Below are 26757 nucleotides of genomic sequence, written 5' to 3' on the forward strand. Positions count from 1 at the left end.
AATTACTTGTTGAACTCAAGAAACAGGTGCACTTTGAAAATGTATTTTTTCAGAAAATCATGTCACGTATAATCTCCCCACGCTAGGAACCGGTGTTACCTTCTCTGCCTAGGCCCGCAGCCCGTGCAGCCCCTTCAGGCGTGTATGGGGAGCAGGCCCCAGTTCTGGGAGCATTCAGCGGTAGGACTGGCCGCGGAACCGCCAGGAGGCGGAACTAGAGGCGCACGGCGCTGCTGTCCTGCGAACCTTCGGGAGAGAAGCACGCACCGGCCCGGAAGGAGCTAGCGCAGACTAGGGCCGCGGCAGCCATCGCGCTTTGCAGTTCGGTGTCGGAGTGAGTAGGGTCGACGCCAAGCAAGGAATTGTGTTCTCTCCAATCGCAGGTAAGTGGCGGCCTCTCCTCCCCGGAGAACCGGCGGGCGGCAGCTGTGGACCCCGGGGGAGGAGCGCCTTTCGTGCCTGGGCCCACCCAATGCCCCTGCCTGTAGCCGGGCGAGGAAGGGGCTCCTGTTTTCTGCCCTGGAATCTGGCGGCGGGAAAGAGGACGGGCTCCTTTCGTGCTTCGCGGGGCCTCTCTGACGGTCATCCGGATAGGACACCGCTGCTGTCAAACGGTGTGTTACTTCAGGAATGAACGAGATGACTCTGAACTGCAGGCAAGCCCTTCCTTCCCCTCGGCCTCAGTTTCCTCACCGAGTAAGGTGAAGGCGGCGGGATCACTGACAGCTCAAGAGGCTGTGACGCGGCTTGTTGTTCTCAGCTCTCCCACTTAGTGCGGGAACAAATCGAACTTCCTTTCCCACTAGTGGGTAACGTCTTCCCATAGCCCAAGTCCCAGCTGACTGGGAAAAAGATAAACTGTTGGGGGAAAACTGCAATGATTTAGGGATTATTTCACGAGTTTCTAACAAGATAGAAATTGATTTTGACAACAGCGAAAACTCTAACATTGTTGACCAAAAAAACCAAACGCGTCAGGAATTTAAGGTGTTAGGTACATGGGGCAAAATGAGATGAAGAAATCCTTTTAATTTGAAAAACTAAACCTAATATTAGTTGCACGTTTTTATTGCTATATCAAGATCTATACTACCACTGTGTCTCACGCTGAAGAATGTCCTGTGTTCAGTGTTAAGTGTTAGAATACGAATTAGAGTAAGTCTAAATGAAGCAAATGAAAGGACAGGAACATTTGTTTTCTACTATGTGTAAGGCGCTAGCTATGCACACAGCAATCCAATGAGGAAGTAATAGTATCATCTCTATTTTACACATGAGGAATACAGGAAGGTTTACATTTTATCAATAATTAGTGGTGCTGATATTTCAAAGCAATGTGTATATCAAACGTTGTTTTAGTGGGCTTGCGTTCGTCACCAAAATATTTTGAACTTTAAAGACTGTAGGATAGTTCATTGGTGTTTTCTGAGTTTGCAGAAGAGGAAGGTATTGCCTTCATTTTAGAAATATTAAAGAAGCATTGTCATTAATTATGCAGATTAGCAGTTTGAATAGGGTACATTTTAACCTTCCTTTGCCTTGCACTTCAAGCAAGAATTGAGACCGAAGAGTAGGCTATCAGAAATGAAAATCACTGCCACGTCATTTGAAGCTTATAAATCAGAATTCTGTAGTAATGATTCATTATTTCTCCACCCTCTTCTTTAAGTACACTTGGCTGAAACTCATTTAAATTATTTTTCTGCAAAACATTACTAAGCAAATAATTTTCAAATCATGGTATTGAAAAGTTTCTCTTCCTTGTATATAGCTTTTAGAACAATTTGAGTCAAAAGTATCTTAATGATTAAATTTGTCATTGCTTATGTCAGTTTTTTTTTCTTAATTCATTGTAGCCAAGTTCAGTACTTAGGTGCGCAACTTTTTTAATACAGAGTTGTTTTTCCTTTCCTCTTAAAAAATCCTATTTATATTTGACATAGATTTAACCTTATTTCAATCGAGCATCACTTTCCCTTAAAGGAAAATTGATTATGTACTTTTTGTTCATTACACGAACTAAAAGGTTTAGTTTTTAGTTCCATTATTATAATTGCTATACATTCAATCCTAAAATGTTTTCTAGAGTTTTTTTATTTGCATCACCGTTTCAATAAAGGCTGTAAAAAGAAAATTTAACAATTTTAGGGGTGAGTATTTATAAAGTAACATTGTCTTAAAACATTCAACATTGTCACTGTCCATACTTTTAGCAGAGTTGGCCCTCCGTATCCACGGGTTCCACTCTAAGGATTCAACCATGGGTGGAAAATATTTGGGGGAAAAAATTCCAGAAAGTTTGAGAAAGCAAACCTTGAATTGGCCAAGTGCTGGCGACTATTTACATGGCATTTACATTGTATTTACAACTATTTGCTTATTATTTACATTGTATTAGATATTATAAGTAATTGAGAGATCATTTAAAGTATACTAGAGGATGTGCGTGGATTATATGTAAATACTATGACATTTTATATAAGGGACTTGAGGATGGGGTGTAGGGGCCTGGAACCAATCCTCTAGGACACCGAGGGACGACTGAAAGGCATAGGGCCTTGCTGAAATTCTACAAAACATGGTCAAGCAGAGTTTGGCCTTTGTATTTCTAGTACTGTTTGAATCTGAGAGAGAGGTATGTATAGTTCCTAAATTAGTTTACAGATAGTATACTAATCTTATGGAATTTGTACATATTTTAATCATAAGCTTGACAAAATTGTGTAGAAAATTGCGATTAATCTCTCCTAGTGAAATTTCCTTACCTGGATTTGAAGGAAACTCTTCTAATGCCTTTTCTGGTGACAGTGGTGGTGCTATTAATATTTAAAGTAAAATCAGAACATTATGAAAAAAAACTTTTTCATATTAATAGTTGTTAATATTGAAGTTAACTTGAAAATTGGCATTTAAAGTTTTGTGATTTGAATTTTAATTAACTTAGTTTGAAAGAATTAATACCACTTATATGGGGTAGTATTCAAAGTGTTTTCATGTACATTATCATAGTTAATCATTCTTAACATTCTGTGAGGCAGGTGGTATTTCCCTTATATGGAGAAGCAAACTGGCACTCAGAAAGATTGGGTTTCCCAGAATGAAATTATGGTATTTCGAAAGATGCACATTCAGGACTTACCTGGTGGTCCAGGGATTAAGACTCCGAGCTTCCACTGCAGGGGTCACAGGTTCCATTCCTGGTGGGGGAAGTTCCCCTTGCTGCATGGTGCAGCCAAAAAAAAAAAAAAAGATGCATATTCAGTTTAGATTTTTTAAATTCTAGGACAGGCACTCCATCCATTTTATCACAGCTCTACCATGCTTTGCTTCCCAAAGTTATTAATGTATTGATTCTAGAATTCTATTCTGAATAGGATTTACCTCCTTAGAATATTTTTTATTTTCTACCAGCACTACTTTTTGGAGTATTTATATCTTGTCATCTCATGTGTATTTTTTTTCCCTTATGTATATTTTTTAAAAGTTCATAACTAGGGCTTCCCTGGTGGTGCAGTGGTTGAGAGTCCGCCTGCCAATGCAGGAGACACGGGTTCGTGCCCCGGTCCGGGGGGATCCCACATGCCGCTGAGCGGCTGGGCCTGTGAGCCATGGCTGCTGAGCCTGCGCATCCGGAGCCTGTGCTCCGCAACGGGAGAGGCCACAGCAGTGAGAGGCCCGTGTACCGCAAAAAAAAAAAAAAAAAAAAAAGTTCATACCTAAATGACTTTGCTAAATTACTTATATTAGTTATAAATATTAAAAGCCCATGTAAATTTTTAACATATAATTTTCTTTATTTTTTAATAATAACTTTATTGAGAGAGAATACATACCATAAAGGGTACTTGTACATACACTTCTTACCTTTATAAATGTACAATTCAGTGTTTTTTTAGTTCATCATGTTGTGCAACCATAACCAATAACTCCAGAACATTTTCATTACCCCCAAAAGAAACCCAGTACTTATTAGCAGCCACTCCCCATTTCACCTTCCCCCCAATCTGACAACCACTAATCTATTTACTCTAAAGACTTGCCTATTCTGGACATTTCATAAAAATGGAGTTGTCCTTATGAGTTTAATGGGGCAAGGCTTTCAGAAGTTATTTGTAATCTGAGAATTTCTGTTCCATTACACCCTTTGCACTGATTTTCATGTTACTTGAGTAGATCACTTTTCTAATCTGCTTAGCAACTTTTCCTGTTTGGTGTTCATGCAATAAATAAATCTGCTGACGTGTATATGTTTCCTTGTTCTTGACCTTTGCTTTTCACATGTCTTAATAGTGTGTTCATGGTGTTGTGTAACCTGTTCTCAGGGCTCAGGTATCTGTTTGTGGCTAAGTAACTTTTATTCTTAGTTGGCATTTTTACCTCTACTTTATTGTTTTTAACATCTTTATTGGAGTATAATTGCTTTGCAATGGTGTGTTAGTCTCTGCTGTATAACAAAGTGAATCAGCTATACATATACATATATCCCCATATCTCCTTCCTCTTGCATCTCCCTCCCACCCTCACTATCCCACCCCTCTAGGTGGACACAAAGCACCAAGCTGATCTCCCTGTGCTATGCAGCTGCTTCCCACTAACTATGGGTTTTACATTTGGTAGTGTATCTATGTCCATACCACTCTCTCACTTTGTCCCAGCTTATCCTGCCCCCCGCACCGTCCTCAAGTCCATTCTCTATGTTGGCGTCTTTATCCCTGTCCTGCCCCTAGGTTCATCAGAACTTTTTAAAAAAATTTTTTTAGATTCCATGTATATGTGTTAACGTACAGTATTTGTTTTTCTCTTTCTGACTTACATCACTCCCTCTACTTTAAAATGACTGATGACTCCTAGCTTAAGGAGTTTCTGTTTAAGGATCTCAGAAACCGTGACTTTATAGAAATGTAAATATCTCATTAATTTCTAAAGAAGAGTTTCTCCATATATGTTATTAAATTAGTTATCTTGGGACAAATTATACAAAAGCAAATTGGTACCATCCTTATGCAAAAAAATCCATTTACCTGCATGGCTTACCCACTCTACCCTCCCTGAGTCCTCGTGACTCTCACCTACCAACAGTCATCTTCAGTAAGGATTTTGCCACTTGATTCACAGTCTTGCTTTCTAAAACACTACCCTCCAATCTTCTAGATGATTCCACTGCCTGTCAGTGTGGAATAGCCCAGCTTCCCGAATCCTTCACCCCTAATTCTCTTCAGCTGCCCATGCCAGAGCCAGGCCTTGGAGCTGGCCACCACCCAGACCCAATCCTTTCTTGAATTCTGAACCCCACATTTTCCTCCACTGTGCAGACACAATTCTGACCCACCTTTCACTTCTCGCACCCTTTTACTACATCTACACCTGCTATTTAGCTAAAGACTCTTCCCCTATTCTTCCATTTCTATTCTGTGAGGAGCCTGCCTTTGATCCTCACCCCATTCCATGCGCTATCTGTGTTTATACCTTATCCACTCAGACTGAACTTCTGATCAGATTACTTCAGTCTCTGTTGCTAGTACTGTCAAATTCCTGCTCCCCTATCTTTTTTTCATTTGCTGTTCTGGAAGTCCCTAAACCCCATTCGCTCCTTGTTCTCTAAGGCTGAGCATTGCTTGGGGTGGGGGGGTGAGGGATAGAAATCAGTACAGATTGGTACTGCTGTGAATGTTTTTCAACCCTAGCAACTGGCTCTTTTTATTTATTTATTTATTTATTTATTTATTTATTTTTGGCTGCGTTGGGTCTTTGTTGCTGTGTGAGGGCTTTCTCTAGTTGTGGTGAGCGGGGGCTACTCTTCGTTGTGGTGCGCAGTCTTCTCATTGCGGTGCCTTCTCTTGTTGCGGAACACGGGTTCTAGGCATGCGGGCTTCAGTAGTTGTGGCATGTGGGCTCAGTAGTTGTGGCTCATGGGCTCTAGAGCGCAGGCTCAGTAGCTGTGGCGCACGGGCTTAGTTGCTCCGCGGCATGTGGGATCTTCCCAGACCAGCGCTCGAACCCGCGTCTCCTGCATTGGCAGGCGGATTCTTAACCACTGCGCCACCAGGGAAGTCCCTGGCTCTTTTTAGCAATCTTTTAATTCGATCTTTTCCCCACAGTAGCTTTTCTTTTTTTTTTTTTTAATTTAATTTAATTTTGGCTGTGTTGGGTCTTCGTTGCTGTGCAGGCTTTCTCTAGTTGCGGCGAGCGGGGGCTACTCTTTGTTGCGGTGTGCAGGCTTCTCATCGTGGTGGCTTCTCTTGTTGCAGAGCACGGGATCCAGGCGCGCAGGCTCAGTAGTTACACCCCTTCTTCATCTTTCCTGGCCTTCCTTCCTTCTCATCTTAGAGAAGGAGTGTGCTCTCTGCCCAGGCTCCTCTTGAGACTTTGACCCTTTTGGTTAATTCCTTCTCTTTCTCATCTTTAACCTCTTCCTTGTCACTAGCTCCTTCCTTTCAATTTATCAACATTCTCAAGCCTCACCCTTCCTTAAGAAGAAAACCTCATTTCCCTCATCCCATTTCAAACTTTTTGAAAGAAGAATTTCCTAGGACTTCCCTGGTGGCGCAGTGGTTGAGAGTCTGCCTGCCGATGCAGGGGACACGGGTTCGTGCCCCGGTCCGGGAAGATCCCACATGCCGCAGAACGGCTGGACCCGTGAGCCATGGCCGCTGAGCCTGCGTGTCCGGAGCCTGTGCTCCGCAACGGGAGAGGCCACAACAGTGAGAGGCCTGCGTACCGCAAAAAAAAAAATAAAAAAGAAAAAGAATGAAAGAAGAATTTCCTCACTGCCTCCACCTGTTAACCTCCTGTCCCATTCTCTTCTCAATAATGACAGAAGCCAGGTTTTAAATATTGATACTTACTTTGTACATTGTATCTCATTTGCTCTTAAAACACCCTGAGAGATTTTAACTTGTTCAAGGTCACACAGCTCTGCTGTGCTTTAAGTACCGGCCATAGGCTCTCCTGTACTACCACTCCACTGCAGGCTACTCATGCTGCCAACTGTTGTCTCCTTGTCACCAAAGCTAGCTGTGACATCTCTGCATTTAATGTGGCTAACTTCTTTCCTTGCCTCTCTCTTCTAGTTCTTTTACCCTTCCTGGGTTCTTTTGGTTCTTCCATCTATATCTGTCCCTCAAGTGAGAATTAATTTCTTTCATAGCATTTGGCTGGTGCTGGAGGCAAGGAGACTTTAGCAGAGATAGTGGGAGAACATTCTGATGCTGGGAAGGATAATGAGCAGAGGTTTTAAGGTAGTAAAGTCCAGGTCGCCAGTGGTGAATGGCAAGCAGTTTACTTTGGTCTGGGGAAAGCTACAAGTAGGGAAGTAATATGTATTAAACTTAGAAAGGTAGCTAAGAGTGGAATGTGGAATACGGGCCTAGGAGTTTGATTGTATCATTTCTCAGCTCACAAACCTCCAGTGACTCTCCATCCACAAGCATAGCGTGGCCATATAATTTAACCTAAATCAGGACCCTTTTGAGAGTGAGAGGAAGCACTGTTAATAATTACACTGAAATAACTTTGCTGAGACTATCCCCAGCAAACTGGGAGTTATAGTCACCCTGACTATGCAACAAGTCCAAGATGATATTTTGGGGAAGCTACTCTGGAGAGCATGTACAGATGGGTAGAAACACATTTTGATGTTAAGATGGTAGTTTTGGAAAGTGACAATAAGGCTTTTGACTAGGTGGCTCCTGTGAGCATCAAAGAAAGCTTGAGACTTCAGTGCAGAAATTGTTAGAACTAAGGAATGACTGGGTGTTGGATGTGAGGGAGAGGAAGGAATTACATGTCAGAGTCATGAGCTGGAGTTATTAAAAAATGGGTATGTAATGACTTAAATAAATTTAAACCTTTGAAACTATTGTTATAAAGCTTTAGAGAGGCAATGCAATGTAAGGGAAAGGGGATGGACGTGGAAGTTCAACTCATGTTTGAAACTCAGTTGTGCCTATCAAACTTAGTTGTGCCTATCATTAATAGTTGAGTTTTACTTACTGTAACTTCAGCTTCTTCTGTAAAATGCGAACAATAATATATGTACTCTGAAAGGTTGTTGGGGTATTTAGTGGTGATATCTGTAAAGTGTCTAGTACTGTGGGCCATGTAGTAGAAGAAATAATAATAACAGCAGCTAAAATTAAATGCTTCCTCCATGCAAAATACTAAATGCTTTGCGTGTAGTAATCAATTTTCACAATAACCACCTCAGGTAATATTGTTATCCCCATTTTACAGATGAGGAAAGTGAAGTAACTTACCTAAAGTAGATAGTAAAGTCCTAGCACCAGAGCTCCTGCTCTTAACCTCTAGACCATAATGCTCGTTCAATAAATGGTAGCTGATATTTTTTGTTTGTTTGTTTTGCTTTGTTTTATTAAGTTGAAAGGCGAATTCAGCATCGTTTCTTATGTTCATATATTAAAAACAGCAGGCATGAAGACCTAATGTCTAAATTTAGTCTCAGATTTGTTTATCAATCTGGCTTCTGCATCACTAATTAGCACCAGTTGATTTTTTACTCTCAGTTTGCGGTCCCCTAACCCCAGTCATATTATCTAACAATTCCCGACTTTTTGCTGTACCCATTCAGGCTAAGCACCATCTAAGAAACCTTTCCTTAGCTGTACCCTGGTGTCACCATAGAACTATGGAAATAGGACTTCGGATGTAGAGACAAGCAGGACTGGTTTTCTCTTTTTTCATACAAAATATAAAGTGCATTTGTGAGCAAACCATAACCTCTTTCTGTTGGTATGCACATAAATACCTCATATCTCTGTTATTTATTTTTATTATTTTGTTTTTATGCTCTTATGATCATTACTCCCCTGGTAGCTTAGGACTTAGAGTATGGGCATTTTTTTCCCCTTGTGTTTGAATGAGTCTTGAAACTCTATAGGGTGAGTTGTTACCATTTTAGATAATATCCTATTCAGTTTTAACATTTTTCAGTTTAATTGCATTTGTGTAGCTAATTTATCACTGTATAATCTTTTTGAGAGAAAGAGCCATGTTTGTCATCAATATTTGTATTCCCCATGATGTCTAGCTCCAGACTTTGGATGTAATATGAACTAGGTAAATATATATTAAATTAAATTAAATATCTCAACACACCACTGCTTTATTTGATTCTCTACAGTGAAAATTATTATGATTCCCTTTGAAAAGCATATACCTCAGAATCTTCAGAAAAGACAAGCCACCTGTATATATTTTCTCTGACTTTAAGTTTCAATTTCTATATGACCTAAAATGATAATAGTAGAAGGAGGTGTAATTTTCAACTTGAGTAAAATGAGAACTTCTAAGATAATAGATTCTTATATATTTATGTTGCTGTTGTAGTTCTCATTCTTGTGACACTGACAAATGAAACTATTCATAGTTTGCCAGTCACTCTGTCTTAATCAGGAATCAACTGATTGCAAGAACAAAATTCTGCTTACGCTAATTCAAGTAAGAAGTTAATAGAAGAGGGGAGAATCTATTGCCAGGATCCAGGGGATTTCCTAGTAAACACTGCTAGGCCTTGTACAGACTGGAGGTAGGCTGTCTCTTTTCTCTGTTTCTGACTCTCAAGGTGATGTGCTCTCAACATCTTACCCTCTAGGAATATTGAGTTTGGTGGCCCCATCTGTGTCCAGCTTGGCAGCCCACTGGAGGGAGAGGCAGTTATAGAAAGCAGTGTTGTGTGTCATACTTAGTCTGAAGAATATCAAAGATAGCACAACCCTTCAAACTTTTTGGACTTGGCCCAAGTTTGGGGCCTGGGTTTTTTTGTTCAGCTCTAGAAAATGAACTTTGTTGATCTGAAAGCATATTTTTGTATAAGTGATTTTTTTTCTAAAGAGGCTTTTTTTCTCTTATTTTCCATATTAGCTATATTAGTTTATCAAGTACATGTCAAGTAAATGCTGAATTGAACTATGCTCTGTATTTTCTACTGTGATTTAATCTTTTTTTTTTTTTTTTTTTACATTTAGTAACATGATTAAAATTTGAAAAATGCAGAAAGATAACAAACCCAGAAATTTACTGTCTGGTACCAACTGCTACAAAAGAACAAAAGAAAAAGAAAAAGGGTTTTTACTCCACATAGGTAAAATCAGACTCGGAAATTTACTTCATGATCAATTTCCTTTCTTCTCCTCTTTTCTCCCTTCTCTCCCGTCCCCCACTCCAAGGTTTTGGTAAATATTTCATATGCCATAGATACTATATTTAATTTACTATTGAACATAGATTATTTCTAAAAATTTTCTTATGGAACACTTTGATGAACATCTTTATACATAAGCTTTTCCATATTTAGGACAATTTCTAAAAGTAGAATTCTTGGGTCAAATGGTATCAACAGATACATTATTGTCAAATTGGTTTTGAAAAAGATTTGTACCAATTTATACTGCCACTAATAATGCTTCTTTTACCACATTTTTTCTAGTCTTGACTGTTATAATTTTTTCATGTTTGCTACTTTGAGGGGCAAAGAATGGTCTCTACTTGGTATTTTAATGACATTTTGTTTTTTATTCATCAGTGTAGATCAGGTTAGACTGGCATGGAAAAGAGTGTTTAATTCTTTGTAGTAAGGTTGTAGGATTATTTACTCACAGTTGATGTTTAATGTTGTTGGTGTTTAATGTTGACTACTAAATTCAAAACACTTTTTTTTCCAGACCCTATAAGATTTGGCTATGTCCTTCATATTTGACTGGATTTACAGTGGTTTCAGCAGTGTGCTACAGTTTTTAGGTAATGTTGGCCCTTTGTTCTCTTTTGTTATCCCATTTAATCCTACTTATATAAAAGTGTCTTTTATTTGTACAGAGCCTCTTTGTATGTAACCCAGTAGTTACAAATGTGGGCTCTGGAATCATACAAACATGTTCAATTACTCATTATACCTGTTGCAAAGTAATCTTAGACAAACTCTTTTCTCCACTTTAGCCTTAATTTCCTTATCTGTAAAATAATAATAATTCCTATCTTTTAAGGTTGTTGATAAGCATATTATTAACAGGAATAGCTACCATTTATTAGCCAGTTTGCACAAGAGCTTTACATGCTTTACCTCATGTAATCCTCACCGGAATCCAATGCATTGTTTCTTTTTTTATTATTATTATAAAAATGCATGTTCCATAAAGTACCTCATATATTATAAATGGCATTTTATAACCTACTAAATGAGTCTTGTTTACCCAGCAATTCTGACTAGTGATTTTCCTCTCTTTATAGATTTTAAAGATAGGAAAACTCTTTGCTTCCCATTCTTTTATTGACACCCTTGACTTGTCACATTTTTCGGTGAAACAGGCTTTTTTTTTCCCCCTGAACCAGGCTTTTGATTAACTTTTATGTTAGGATATGCACAATTTTATTATTGCAATAATTAATGAAAATATTTCTAGTCTCCTATTTTCAAATTTTGTCCTAAGTTTAGTCTCCTTATAACCATCATCTTGTAAACTGGCAGAAAGAGAAGCATTTCATGTAATTACAGAGTGGTCAACATAGTTCTAAACTGGCCACAACCATACTTATGGAATGATATCTCCTATATAAATATTTCTTTCTCCACAAACATAATCTTGACTGAGGAAATAAATTTTGATTGGGAAATATAAATTTTGTTTGACTACTATATATTGAAAGGATAAAAATGTAAGATCAAATTTTGTCACTGTATTTTTATTTCTTAGTTGAACCTTAGTTGCAAATTTTTAAAAACCCAGAGTGGTTTTTTTTCTTTTTAAAAATATAATTCCTCACATTATTTTATACTGTTGCTCTACTACAGGTCAAATGTCAGATCTCTCTATACTACCTCCAAGAGAATTCTTAAATCTTTTTATCAGACTGAAATATTTTGTCACATATTTGCAAGAACTGGGTCAGAAATAGAGGCTTTTAAACTTTATTTTGCTGGGGCTTTGGGTTATAACATGTTGGAATCTATATCTCAGTTTATAGAACAATGAATCTATGCTGAATTATGTTGAAAAGGCAAAATAGATTGCATCACAATCAGGAACAAGAAGGTTAATAGTGCTAACTTTAGGAAGCAGTATAGAGAAATGAAAATGAACCAAAGCTTTGGGATCAAACATAGGTTCAAATCTCAGATCTGACTTCGGCATTTGAGCAAGTTAACTCTGAGCCTTCATTTCCCCTCTGTAAAAAAGAGGATAATAATGCTACTTCACAGAGTTGAGGATTAAGTGAAATGTTTGCAGGTGCTTAACAGTGCCTACCACAAAATAAGAATTTAGTCCAACTCAGTTTAAAGATTAAATGCTGTAGTTGTTCCCTTTTAGTATATTATCCTGTACACTTTTACTATTTAAAAGTTAGGGTGGTAGGGACTTCCCTGGTGGCACAGTGGATAGGAATCTTCCTGCCAATACAGGGGACACGGGTTTGATCCCTGGTCTGGGAGGATCTCATGTGCCGTGGAGCAACTAAACCCGTGCGCCACAACTACTGAGCCCACGTGCCACAACTACTGAGCCTGCGCTCTAGAGCCCATGCTCCGCAACACGAGAAGCCACCGCAATGAGAAACCCGCGCACCACAACGAAGAGTAGCTCCCGCTCGCCACAACTAGAGAAAGCCCGTGCACAGCAACAAAGACCCAACGCAGCCAAAAATAAATAAAATATTAAAAAAAAAAAGGGTGGTAAGATTGAGTGTGTTGGTTAGAAACAGTCTGTATAGAAATCTTTTAAGAAATAGAAATGTTTATTTAAGGAGATTATTAGTCAGATTTATAATTAAAGGAGAGATGTAGTATCCCAGCTCAAGTAAATATGGAAAACAATCTTCTCTTTAGGATTGGAATTGTTGGTCAGTATGTGATCAAAAGATTAGGACTTAAATAATTTACTTCTTAAACTTAAATGTGGGTAAAGAACTAGATGTTATTTTGGCACGAACTTATTAGAAAATGGATGGCCTGAATCTGTAATTGCCTAATGTCTTAAAAATTTCATTTATTGTTTTTTGAGCTGCTGCTGCATTCCCTGTCCTCATGGAATTCCATGGGTATTAGACAATTAAAGACATGAAAAATAAATTTCAATACCACTACACACCTATTAGAATGCCCCAAATCCAGATTCTGACAACACCAAATACTAGTGAGGATGTGAAACAACAGAAACTCTCATTCATTGCTGGTGGGAATGAAAAAATGGTACAGCCACTTCGGAAGACAGTTTGTTGGTTTCTTATAAAACTAGACATACTCTTACCATTCAATCCAGCAATTGTGCTCCTTGGTATTTACCCAAAGGAGTTGAAAACTTACATCCACCTGTAAACCTACGTCCACCCGAAAACCTGCACACAGGTGTTTGAGGCAGCTTTCGTCATAACTGCCAAAACTTGGAAGCAACCAAGGTGTCCTCTAGTGGGTGAATGGATAAACTATGGTATAGCCAGACAATGGAATATTATTCAGCACTAAAAAGAAACGGACTATCAAGCCATGAAAATACATGGAGGAAACTAAAATGCATATTACTGAGTGAAAGAAGCCAATCTGAAAAGGCTACATACTGAGTGATTCCAACTACATGACATGCTATGACATTCTAGAAGAGGCAAAAATATGGAGACAATAAAAAGATCAGTGGTTGCTGGGCCTTGGGTGGGATGGGATGTATAGGCAGAGCACAGAGGACTTTTTAGGGCGGTGAAAATACTCTGTATACTGTTGAATATGTGTCATTAAACTTTTGTCCTCTTGGGGGAGGATATGTATGTGTGGGGACAGAGGTATATGTGAAATCTCTGTACATTCCTTTCAGTTTTGTTGTAAACCTAAAAGTGCTCTAAGAAAAGTCTTTAAAATACACACACACACACACACACACACACACATATATGTATAGCTCAATATGGAACTTTGCAGTAAATGCCAGTCTACTGTAAATTGGTCAATGCTGTCTTTATCTGTTTATCCCTTTATCAATGCTTGACTGATATATTTAAAATTATGTGCTTGGATATTTTTGTTGTTGCTTAGTGTTATGCAATCATGTGAATAGTTTAACCGTATTCTCAGGGAAATTTGACAGTGAACTAAACGTTTTTACTGAAAAAAAACTGTAATTTTTATTGTCAAAAATAGTTAATTTATTTTTATCTGTGGAAAAATACTCTTTAATTTTTCTTGCGGTCTAGCTTCATAAATACATGATGTCATGTATTTTATGAGTGTTTCTCTAGTAGAGGACACAGATATTTATCAAGGGATAAACTAAAATAAAAGAGGATTTAAGATAAATTGTCAAGGGAATTGGCATTTTGGCATTGCAAGATAAGTTTAGGTCACACACATTTATTGATCGGGGCAAAGTTTAGTTTTATAATGATTTGACTTCCCAAATCATAATAAATTTAAAATAGCTCTTCAAAACTAAAAATAGGTTAGATATCCAAGCTTTTTCAGGCCAGTTTATAAAATATTAAAAGTTCAAAGGGTTAATAAGTGTTTATCAGAAATCTGGGGTAATTAGGAAAAGTATCTAACTAAATTGTGAATATTATATTACACTTTTATTTAAAGTCATTTTATTTGTGTAGTCTGTCAGATATCACTTTGACTAATCATAGCTCTTATTCTGCAGGATTATATAAGAAAACTGGTAAATTGGTATTTCTTGGATTGGATAATGCGGGAAAAACAACACTGCTACACATGCTAAAAGATGATAGACTTGGACAACATGTCCCAACGTTACATCCCAGTAAGTATATTCTCCCATACAATATATTACTTGATCAAGTGATACCAATTCATAGGCCCTAACCAAAAGGTTTTGTTTGTTTTTTTGGTGGATAAATTTTGATCAGGTCATTTCACCTGTTCTTAAAATAGTATAGTAAATAGTAAGTGACCCAACTCTAGGGAGTATATTTAGATCTTGAAATAATACTCATATCTTCTTATCAGTTAGTATACCATTGTCCAGCTAGAGGAATTAAAAAGTTATTGCCTCAGGGATTATGATACTATTCAACAACATATTGCTTAGGTTATAAATAGTCACCATTAGCTTGTTACATAACCTAAATTTCTTTCAAATTTTAGAACTGTACTATTTTAATCATTATTCAATGGACAGATTATAGTCTTATACTTTGCTGGTAGCTCTCAACTTGTTAACCAGTTATTTTTCCAGTCCTAACAACCTGAACTATTTCTAATATAAAGACCATAGAATTATTCCAAAAAACAGGGCATGTGTTGATACACTTATAGAAAGGTTTTTGGTTTTTGGTGTTCTTTTTGGCCGCACCCCACGGCTTGCAGGGTCTTAGTTCCCCAACCAGGGACTGAACCTGGGCCCACAGCAGTGAAAGCACCGAGTTGTAACCACTGGACAGCCAGGGAATTCCCTAGAAAGTTTTTTTTTTTTTTTTTTTTTAAATTATTTATTTATTCATTTATGGCTGTGCTGGGTCTTTGTTTCTGTGCGAGGGCTTTCTCTAGTTGCAGAGAGCAGGGGCCACTGTTCATCGCGGTGCGCGGGCCTCTCACTATCGCGGCCTCTCTTGTTGGAGCACAGGCTCCAGACACGCAAGCTCAGTAGTTGTGGTTCATGGGCCTAGTTGCTCCGTGGCATGTGGGATCCTCCCAGACCAGGGCTCGAACCCGTGTCCCCTGCATTGGCAGGCAGATTCTTAACCACTGTGCCACCAGGGAAGCCCCCCTAGAAAGTTTTAAAATAATTAAAAAATAACTTACTGTGCTTCCTTTTAGAAAGACTACCTGAAAGACTATAATGGTTCTATAAATCACTTAATACGTATCATCCTGTATATAAGATTATGTAATAGGTACTGTTTGAGAAAGTAAAGTTAATGTTAAAGTGATAAAATTATTAGAAACAGAAGTCTAATCTTAAAATACCTGTGAACTTACTTTTACTGTTGAAAAGATGATGAATCAAGTACACAGAGAGTTTAAAGACAAGTTAATCCATAGATTAATTATGAAATAATGAGTGTTGGCCTTAGTAATGAGTATAAAATTGAGAACTGGACTAAAAAGTAGATAATATGATAGTTAATTTAGTTCAGTAAATACACAAAGAACAAGGAAGGAAAACAGAGCAAAACAAATTACCATTTTATGTCTAAAGCTGTTAGTGAGTGAAGTTGGAAAAGGAAGATTTTGTAAAATTGATACTTTTTTTTTATATTAGGAGAGGAAAGTGGGGCTTGACAAATAAGATTCTGATACAAGAACAATACTGTTAAAGAAAAATGATCATGGTGAAATTGAGTACACAAAATTATCTGCAAAAGCAATAGAAATGGAAGAGATTACACAGTGGTCTTATATTAGGTGTAAGTCATTTTAAAAATTTTATGATGTTGCCCTTTTTAATTTATTCAACAAATATTTTTTGAGCACCTGCTCTATGGAAGACATTGTTCTAAGTACTAGGAGTAAAAGCAGTGGCACAAAACAGATGCTATCTCAACCTTCCTGTGGCTCACATTCATTTCAACTAATATTTTTAAATTAATCAAAAAACATATGTGTACTCACTTCGGCAGCACATATACTAAAATTGGAATGATACAGAGAAGATTAGCATGGCCCCTGCACAAGAATGACACAAATTCGTGAAGCATTCCATATTTTTAAGAATGAAATTAAAAATACTCTCTAACATCATATACAAAAATAAACTCAAAATGGGTTAAAGACCTAAATGTAAGGCTGGATAACCATAAAACGCTTAGAGGAAAACATAGGCAGAACACTCTCTGACATAAATCTCAGCAATATCTTTTTTTTTTATTAATTAATTAATTTATTTATTTTTGGCTGTGTTGGGTCTTTGTTGCTACGCGCAGGCTTTCTCTAGTTGTGGTGAGTGGGGGCTACTCTTTATTTGCAGTCCGTGGGCTTCTCATTGCAGTGGCTTCTCTTGTGGAGCACAGGCTCTAGGGTGTGCAGGCTTCAGTAGTTGTGGCTTGCGGGCTCAGTAGCTGTGGCTTGCGGGCTCTAGAGCGCAGGCTCAGTAGTTGTGGTGCACGGGCTTAGTTGCTCCGCAGCATGTGGAATCTTCCCAGACCAGGGCTCAAACCCATGTCCCCTGCATTGGCAGGCAGATTCTTAACCACTGCACCACCAGGGAAGTCCCACAATATCTTTTTTGATTCACCTCCTAGAGTAATGAAAATAAAAACAAAAATAAACAAATGGGACCTAATTAAGTGTAAAAGCTTTTGCACAGCAAAGGAAACCATAAACAAAACAAAAAGACAACCCACAGAATGGGAGAAAGTATTTGCAAATGAAGAGATCAACAAGGGATTAATCTCCAGAATATACAAACAGCTCATGCCACTCAATATCATAAAAACAAACAACCCAATCAAAAAATGGGCAGAAGATCTAAATAGACATTTCTCCAAAGAAGACAGACAGATGGTCAAAAAGCCCAAGAAAAGATGTTCAACATTACTAATTATTAGAGAAATGCAAGTCAAAACTACGATGAGGTATCACCTCACACTGGTCAGAATAGCCATCATCAAATATCTACAAACAATAAGAGCTGGAGAGGGTCTGGAGAAAAGGGAACCCTCTTGCACTGTTGGTGGGAATGTAAATTGGTACAGCCACTATGGAGGACAGTATGGAGGTTCCTTAAAAAACTAAAAGTAGAATTAGCATATGACACAGCAGTCCCACTACTGGGCATATACCCAGAGAAAACCATAATTCCAAAAGACACATGCACCCCAATGTTCATTGCAGCACTATTTACTATAGCCAGGTCATGGAAGCAACCTAAATGCCCATCGACAGACGAATGGATAAAGAAGATGTGGTACGTAAATACAATGGAATATTACTTAGCCATAAAAAGGAATGAAATTGGGTCATTTGTAGAGGCATGGATGGATCTAGAGACTGTCATACAGAGTGAAGTAAGTCAGAAAGAGAAAAACAAATATCGTACATTAACGCATATATGTGGAACCTAGAAGAATGCTACAGATGAACCAGTTTGCAGGGCAGAAATAAAGACACAGATGTAGAGGACAAACGTATGGATACCAAGGTGGGGAAGTGGCGGCCGGGGGGCGGGGAGGTGTGATGAATTGGGAGATTGGGATTGACATGTATACACTGATGTGTATAAAATGGATAACGAATAAGAACCTGCTATATAAAAAAATAAATAAAATTTAAAAAAAAAACAAAAAGAATCTGTCTGCCAATGCAGGGGACACAGGTTCGAGCTCTTGTCCAGGAAGATCCCACATGCTGCGTAGCAACTAAGCCCGTGAGCCACAACTACTAAGCCCGCATGCCACAATTACTGAAGCCCACGTGCCTAGAGCCTGTGCTCCGCAACAAGAGAAGCCCATGCACCGCAACGAAGAGTAGTCCCCAATCACTGCAACTAAAGAAAGCCCACGTGCAGCAATGAAGACCCAATGCAGCCAAAAATAAATTAATTTTTTAAAAAGAAATTAAAAAAAATAGATAACTAACAGGGAACTCTACTCAATATCCTGTAATAACCTATATGGGAAAAGAATTTGGGGACTTCCCTGGTAGTCCAGTAGCTAAGATGCCTCGCTCCCAACACAGGAGGCCCGGGTTCAATCCCTGTTCAGGGAACTAGATCCCATATGCATGCCGCAACTAAGAGTTCAAATGCCACCATGAAAGATTACGCATGCCGGAACTAAAGATCCCGCACACGGCAACGAAGATCACACGTGCCTCAACTAAGACCCAGCCCAGCCAAAATAAATAAGTAAATAGGAACTTCCCTAGTGGTCCAGTGGGTAAGATTCCATGTTCCCAGTGCAGGGGGCCCAGGTTCGATCCCTGGTCAGGGAACTAGATCCCACATGCCACAACTGAGAAGTCTGCATACCGCAACAAATGATCCTGCATGCTGCAACTAAAGATCCCACATGCGGTAACGAAGATCCCATGTGCTGCAACTAAGACCTGGCGCAGCCAAAATAAATTAATAAATAATAAATAAATCTTTTAAATAAATAAATAAATCTTTTAAAAATCTTAAAAAAAAGAATCTGAAAAAGAATGGGTATATATATATATGTGTATAACTGATTCACTTTGCTGTACACCTGAAACTAACACAACATTGCAAATCAACTGTACTCCAATAAAAATTTTAAAAGAAAAAGCATATGTGAAAAAGGTAACATATATCTACCCTATGATCTGGCAGTTCTATTGCTAGGTATTTATCTAGCAGAAATGAAAAACATGTGTTCACCAAAATTCTCATACAAGAATGTTTATTATGCCAGTTTTATTTATCTGTAGTAGCCCCAAACTGGAAACAGCTTAGATGTCCTTCAGAAAAAGAATGGATAAACAATGGAATTCTACTCAACAAGAAAGAGGAATAAACTGCTGATACATACGATGCATATTATATTGCATGGAAGAGGCTGGTCACAAAATTTATATACTATATGATACCATTTATATAAAATTCTAAAACAGGCAAAACAAACCTGTGGTGATAGAATTCAGATCAGTGCTTGCTTCTGGGAGTGGAGGTGTAGACTGGGAAGGGGCAAGAGGGAACTTGCTGGGATGTTAACAGTGTTCTGTATCTGAATCAAATTGGGACTTCTTTTAGAAAGCACGGAGCGTACTGGGGATTGTAACCATAGAGGTAGTTTGCCAACCACATCCAAGCATTATCTTTTCCTTATGGAAAGGATCATGCTTTGAACACAAATTGTATTACTTATTCATTCAGTTGGCAGTCTTCATACAGAATTTTTTTAGCAAGATAAACTACTCTGGGGTCTCATAGTTATATTGAATAGTTAACAATTATACTGAACCTTTCATTGTAATTGTAGGGGGTCTTCTGCTTTTGGCCTTGAGGGAATAACAGAGTCTGGAATTACCATCCCACTGTAAATGACTAGAAAACTGGACAAAAATATCTACTACAACATAGCACAGGGCTATGATTCCTGAGAGAAGAAAAACAAATGATTCTCTATTCAAGTTTTATCACAGGAGGTAATTTTCAGATCATGGTGTAGGGAGAGGAAACCCAAACAACCCAGTAGTCTTACTGAGTTGAGGAGACAGAGACCAGAATTTGGGGAGGCTGAGGTGACTAGAATTTGCTGGGCAGATTACCACAGAGGAAGGAGCTCTGCAGAGAAGGAACTCCAGAAATTAAAAAAATATATATATTTATTTAGGCTGCGCCGGGTGTTAGTTGTGGCATGCGAACTCTTAAGTTGTGGCATGCATTCGGGATCTAGTTCCCTGACCAGGGATCGAACCTGGGCCCCCTGCAGTAGAAGCATGGAGTCTTAACCACTGGACCACCAGGTAAATCCCAGAACTCCAGATATTTTCATGGCTGATTACCAATCTGTGCATACATAGGGTGAAATACACATGGCCAGTCAAAGAATAATTTCTGGAAGAACAGTTATAGTGGAGTTGTTAGCCAAATAATTCCCAGAGCTCACATGGGGCCGGGAATCCAAGTTCACACCAGCCAAAAAGGAGAGACCTTGTTGAATACTCCAAAGGATCATATCTTAGTAATGGGGCTAAAGTAGCTCCAAAGTAAAGGCTACTTTAGGTCTGCCCTAACAAAACTTAAAAACTGATCTGCGGGGCTTCCCTGGTGGCACAGTGGTTGGGAGTCCGCCTGTCGATACAGGGGACACGGGTTCGTGCCCCGGTCTGGGAGGATCCCGCATGCCGCGGGGCAGCTAGGCCCGTGAGCCATGGCCGCTGAGCCTGTGCGTCCGGAGCCTGTGCTCCGCAGCGGGAGAGGCCACAACAGTGAGAGGCCCACGTACCGCAAAAAAACAAAAACAAAAACAAAACAACCCAAAAAACTGATCTGCAAGCAATTTAACTGCCTGCCAGAACAAAGTCCAACTTTCTTTTCTTTTTTTTTTTTTCGGCCGTGTCCCGTGGCTCGTAGGATCTTAGTTCCTGACCAGGGTCCCTGCAGTGAGAGCGCTGAGTCCTAACCACTGGACCACCAGGGAATTCCCAAAGTCCAACCTTCTTGAAAAGGATACAACAAAATCTAACATCCAGGGACTTCCCTGGTGGCACAGTGGTTAAGAATCCGCCTGCCAATGCCAGAGACACGGGTTCGATCCCTGGTCCGGGAAGATTCCACATGCCGCGGAGCAACTAAGCCCGTGAGTGCGCCACAACTACTGAAGCCCGTGTGCCTAGAGCCCGTGCTCCACGACAAGAGAAGCCACCGCAATGAGAAGCCCGCGCACTGCAAGGAAGAGTAGCCCCTGCTCGCCACAACTAGAGAAAGCCTGCGCACAGCAGGGAGGAACCAGTGCAGCCAAAAATAAATTAATTAATTAATTTAAAAAAAAATCCAACATTCAATAAATCATTAGACATGCAAAGAAGCAGGAAAGTATGATCCATAACCAGGAGAAAAATTAATCAGTAAAAACAGATTGTAACAAAGATGTTGGCAGAAGTAAAAAAGATGATGGAATTAGCAAATAAGGACATTGAAATAGCTGTTATGAATATGCTTAAGGATTTAAGGGAGGGCTTCCCTGGTGGCGCAGTGGTTGGGAGTCCGCCTGCCGATGCAGGGAACACGGGTTCGTGCCCCGGTCCAGGAAGATCCCACATGCTACGGAGCGGCTGGGCCCGTGAGCCATGGCCCCTGAGCCTGCGCGTCCGGAGCCTGTGCTCCGCGGCGGGAGAGGCCACGGCAGTGAGAGGCCCGCGTACCGCAAAAAAAAAAAAAATGGATTTAAGGGGAACATGAACATAATGAGAGAAATGGAAAATATAAGACAGAACCAAATGGAACTTATAGAAAAGAAAAATAAAATATCTGAAATGAAATTTTCACTAGATAGGATTAATAGCAATTTTTTTTGTGGGGTGGAGGGTGTCCCACACTGCACGGCATGTGGAATCTTAGTTCCCCGACCAGGGGTTGAACCCGCACCCCTGCAGTGGAACACAAGTCTTAACCACTGGACCACCAGGGAAGTCCCAAGGATTAGTAGCAAATTAGTGCCAATACTGCAGAAGGAGAGACCAGTGAACTTAAGTCAATGCAATAGAAACTAAAAGAAACACAGAGAAAAATGACTGAAAAAAAAAATCAACGGAGCCTCAGTGACTTGTGGGACAATATTAAGTAGTCTAGCAAACCTATCATTGAAGTCCCAGAAGGGGAAGGAAGGGAGTAGAAAAAATATTTGAAGAAATAATAGCCAAATTTTTTATTATAATTGTGTTTGTCATTAAAGACTGTCACCTGCGAAATATGACAGCCATGAGAGAATACTGTTATTTCACCTTTTTCGTTTAAGATGAATTACAGGAAAAATTATTAGGTTGGAGCAGTCACTTGAATTCACAGTAAATAATTGTCAATTTCAGCAGGATAGAGAAGGAAAAATAAGTAAGTGTTGGATTTGTGGTGGGTAGTGAATACTAGAAATGAATATTACCATTTACGTGCATTATATTGGCAATATGAAAGGGAATATAGTAGTTACAACAGAGAATTGCTTTTTGATTTGACCTTATTTGCAATTAAAGTAAATCAAACTTTAAGTGGCAATATATACCAGGAATGGATGTCTAATTTTCATGTTGTTAAAATATTTTGTATTATTATTTAGCGTCAGAAGAACTAACCATTGCTGGCATGACATTTACAACTTTTGATCTGGGTGGACATGTTCAAGGTGAGATTCTATTGCTTTGTTTTATTTAATAAAAATGTGACCATTACGTTCCAGTGCATGAAATCTCATTCTATTCAAAGAAAGCCAGGGTAGACTTAAAATTTAGGAGTTATTACCCCTAGATAAACGCTTTAAATGCAAAGGATGATTTTCATGGTACTCCAATTTAAGTCTGAATTGCTTTTGGTGGTAAAGCATATCAGTAAAATTTAGCCTCCATTCTTACCCTGCTCCAGTCCACCTTTCGCTTACTGTCGTAATCATGTTATGAATATGTTATTGCTCTATATGAAAAACCTTCAGTGGCTAACTCATTACCTATAAAATAAAGGCCAGACTCACTGACCTGGCACTCAGGATCTCTATGATCTGATCGCACTTTACTTTTTGAGTCTTTACTTCCCACTATACCCTTTCCCATTCTCTTTACTCCAACCAAACCAAACCATCTTGGTGTTCTCCCACCTCTGTGCTTATGCCATCCCCATCTGCACATAGGTAACCCACCTTCAGGGCCCAGTGTAAGTCCCGCTGCCTCCCCTGAGAAGCCACTCCCAGCTGGGAGTGCTCTCAACTATACTTACGTAGCAATTAGTGTGTTTGTATACATATCTGCAAGTGTGGAACGACTGTCTTATTTCCTCTACTAAACTTAATGGGACTGAAATCCTAGTTATTTTTTAATATCCCCAAAAGGACTTAGCAGTATCCACCACATGGTAATTCATAAATAATGAATATTACAAAGCCTGTGGCTAGTGAAAGCACATTTGAGACATATATCAATTGTTTAAAATATACATAAACTAATTCCTGGAATATAATGATTAGATTTAGAACCTAATGGAGTTTGAGACTTCATTTCTATATTATTTTAAGGTATATTATAAAACTGAAGTCAGAAAATAAAGTTACCTTCCCCTAGGGTACCCCCAAAACTGTTTTCCCCTCTAAAAGAGAATGTCATGGCAAAAATTACCCTAATGGTTTCATAAACTTTAAGTTCTGTTATGAGTAGAACAGTTTGCTTTATTATTTTAACTTAACAAGTCTGTACCCGATACTAATTTCCTTCTGTCACTGACTCCAGATTTATCACTGGCAAAAAACTGGTAAACAAGGAATGTCAAAAAAATGAACACTGCATATAAGAAACAGTAGTGGTCCCTCCAATGAACTTAATGTGCATCCTTGTCCATTAGTAGCAAGTATTAATTCTTCTTCTAACATAGGAAAATTGGGGCAGAGTGAAGTATTTGACTTGCCCACAATCAAGGAAAACCTGTTATTTCTTCTTTGGTCACCTGGAAAGATTTTGGCAATATTGGGTGAAAGATTAACTTGAGTATATAATGAAGTAGCAGCAGCTAAGGGATAACTACACTTGATATCTTGTTGGACTCTTCCCTCAAACTATCTGCTAGGTTTGACCAGCAAATAAAATCTAACTCCTGATTGTTTTTATTAGCTCGAAGAGTGTGGAAAAACTACCTGCCTGCTATCAATGGCATTGTATTTCTGGTGGATTGTGCAGACCATGAAAGGCTGTTAGAATCAAAAGAAGAACTTGATGTAAGTTAAATAATTAAAACTAAACATAGTTGAATCACTCTGGTAAGCCTGAGGAAATAGGCTGGATGTGTAGGTATCAGAGTGTGGCTTTTTTGCAGCCTCTGATGTAACTCCTGACAATTTGTGGAGTTCTGAGATTATTCTACTTAGAATGTAGAGGGAGTAGCTTGGAGTAATTGTAGCTATTGAGGAGGTACTAATGCAGACTTCCTTCCTGAAGGCTTGGGCTCACTCTGTGCAGAGTGTGCCCTTGTAGTATATTTCATGTCTGCTACATTCCTGTAGTGGCTTGATCTGAAGCCCCTGGTCCTCCTAGGATGCTGGTTTCTTCAGGAGTTAGCCAGAACCTGGAAATGGCATAACATGCTATCTTTGTCACCACTCCCAGGAGTGATCAGGGCCATGTGTAGCCACCTCCTCTCCCGTCTCCCAGGTCACATGCTTCATAAAGGGGCTCAGAAGCAGTAGGCAAGGTCAGTGCTAGATCTGGGTCCACAGAGAAAGCAGGTCCATGATTTGATGGAAGGTTGACCTGGCCATGCCTCTGCCTAGAGCAAGCAAACAAGTACTTATTCATGTGGAAAAGTCCAGATAGTCTCTGGTCTTGGAACAGGGTCAGGGAATTCCTGAGTTCCTACTTTGTGCCCAGCACTGTGCATATTACCTCATTTAATTCTCAGATTAACTCCATAAGGCAGATGGTACTATTGCAAATTCTCTTTGAACTTCAATGAGCCTTATTTGTGTAAGATCTCACAACTCAAAAGCAGCAGAACTAGAAATGAAACCAGGTCTGCATGCTTCAAAGTGTTGGGTCTATTCACAGAGTGAGCATTTACAGAAGGAGACTTAGGGAGGCAGAAGAATTGAGCTTTGGGTTTGTTGAGCTCACTTTAAAATGTAGGGAGAGGGCTTCCCTGGTGGCACAGTGGTTGAGAGTCTGCCTGCTGATACAGGGGACACGGGTTCGTGCCCCGGTCCGGGAAGATCCCACATGCCGCGGAGCGGCTGGGCCCGTGAGCCATGGCCGCTGGGCCTGCGCGTCCGGAGCCTGTGCTCCGCAACGGGAGAGGCCACAACAGTGAGAGGCCCGTGCACGGCAAAAAAAAAAAAAAAAAAAAAAAAAAAATGTAGGGAGAGTTTGCCAAAGAAAGTTAGCCAAACTGACGGGTATGACAGAGAATGAGTCCTTGATGCCCATTTGGTAGCTTGTCACAAGGAACCTTTAGATGGTTTCATATCAACATCTTGTCGTTCATTTTGTTTTGTTTTGTTTTTCAGTCACTAATGACAGATGAAACTGTTGCTAACGTGCCTATACTGATTCTTGGAAACAAGATTGACAGACCTGAAGCCATCAGTGAAGAGAGGTTGCGAGAGATGTTTGGTTTATATGGTCAAACAACAGGAAAGGTAAAAAAAAAAAAAAAAAGAATTTTTTTGACAAGTGTGAATATTTCATTCAGTAGTACAAATATCTTTTTATTTTATTTATTTTTAATCTTCTGAAATAGTGTGTTCCCACACTACCCCTAACAGTAATCATTCTTATCGGTTTAATTGGTACAGTCTGGCTTTTTTTTTTTTTTAATTGGGGTATAGTTGACATACAACATTATACTAGTTTCAGGTGTATAACCAGATGTCTTTAAATTATTATTGTCCTACCTCATAAGCCCATTTTCATTTTTTTTCCTTAAAAACTGTCATTTATACATTTGGGTCGTTTTTTAATGTCCTCATTTATTTTCTTTCTACCACTGAATGAAATGAAACCTTTTCTTGGTGATATCAAAAATGTCAAAGCCTACGGGCTTCCCTGGTGGCGCAGTGGTTGAGAGTCCACCTGCCGATGCAGGGGACACGGGTTCGTGCCCCGGTCCGGGAAGATCCCACATGCCGCAGAGCGGCTGGGCCCGTGAGCCATGGCCGCTGGGCCTGCGCATCTGGAGCCTGTGCTCCGCAACGGGAGAGGCCACAACAGTGAGAGGCCCACGTACCGCAAAAAAAAAAAAAAAAAATCAAAGCCTATGCTTATGAGAAACTAAATGAAAGCTTTCAAAGTTTTGTCATAATTTTTCAGAATTAGCCACTAAATAATATACTTGAATGTTTAAGCATACCAGTAGTGTATTTAGGCCCTCAGTTCAGTGTTTAAGAGTTCACCACAGATAAAAATAAAATGTAAACTTGGCCATAGCAGTGTTGGGGTTTTCTGAACATATGATTTATAATAAGCTTTAAGACACATTATTTTTGCATTCATTTTTACTGGTATTTGTTTTGGGGAAGGACCTTAGTATTGAAAAATCCCAGAGTAGAGAAATATTGCAGCCTATGGAAGGAGACTCTTATGTTAGATATGGTAGACTTTGGTCTATTTTCTGTTTCTTCTTTTTAATAACTGCACATTAATTTTATTTTTTT

General features: G+C 39.2%; 1 protein-coding gene and 1 non-coding gene across 4 annotated transcripts in view; both read left to right on the forward strand.

Moving 5' to 3' along the window:
• The first annotated feature begins 256 nt into the window (after positions 1 to 256).
• SAR1B (secretion associated Ras related GTPase 1B) overlaps positions 257 to 26757 on the forward strand; it is a 31925-nt gene continuing 5424 nt past the window's right edge. The window contains exons 1-7 of one of the 3 annotated variants that reach the window (XM_032628004.1): positions 263 to 383; positions 9984 to 10099; positions 10680 to 10755; positions 14637 to 14756; positions 22693 to 22758; positions 24227 to 24330; positions 25612 to 25743. In XM_032628004.1, coding sequence (XP_032483895.1) covers positions 10698 to 10755; positions 14637 to 14756; positions 22693 to 22758; positions 24227 to 24330; positions 25612 to 25743 — 480 coding nt within the window. In that variant the 5' untranslated portion in view covers positions 263 to 383; positions 9984 to 10099; positions 10680 to 10697. Of the gene's footprint in view, positions 384 to 9983; positions 10100 to 10679; positions 10756 to 14636; positions 14757 to 22692; positions 22759 to 24226; positions 24331 to 25611; positions 25744 to 26757 lie in introns of all 3 variants that reach the window. The other 2 variants (XM_032628003.1, XM_032628005.1) reach the window with 2 other exon arrangements.
• Positions 16560 to 16664, forward strand: LOC116752470. The gene has a single exon (XR_004349536.1). It is a non-coding gene; the product is annotated as a U6 spliceosomal RNA (small nuclear RNA).

This window comes from Phocoena sinus, chromosome 3 (assembly GCF_008692025.1).
Source record: "Phocoena sinus isolate mPhoSin1 chromosome 3, mPhoSin1.pri, whole genome shotgun sequence".
Lineage (NCBI taxonomy): Eukaryota > Metazoa > Chordata > Mammalia > Artiodactyla > Phocoenidae > Phocoena > Phocoena sinus.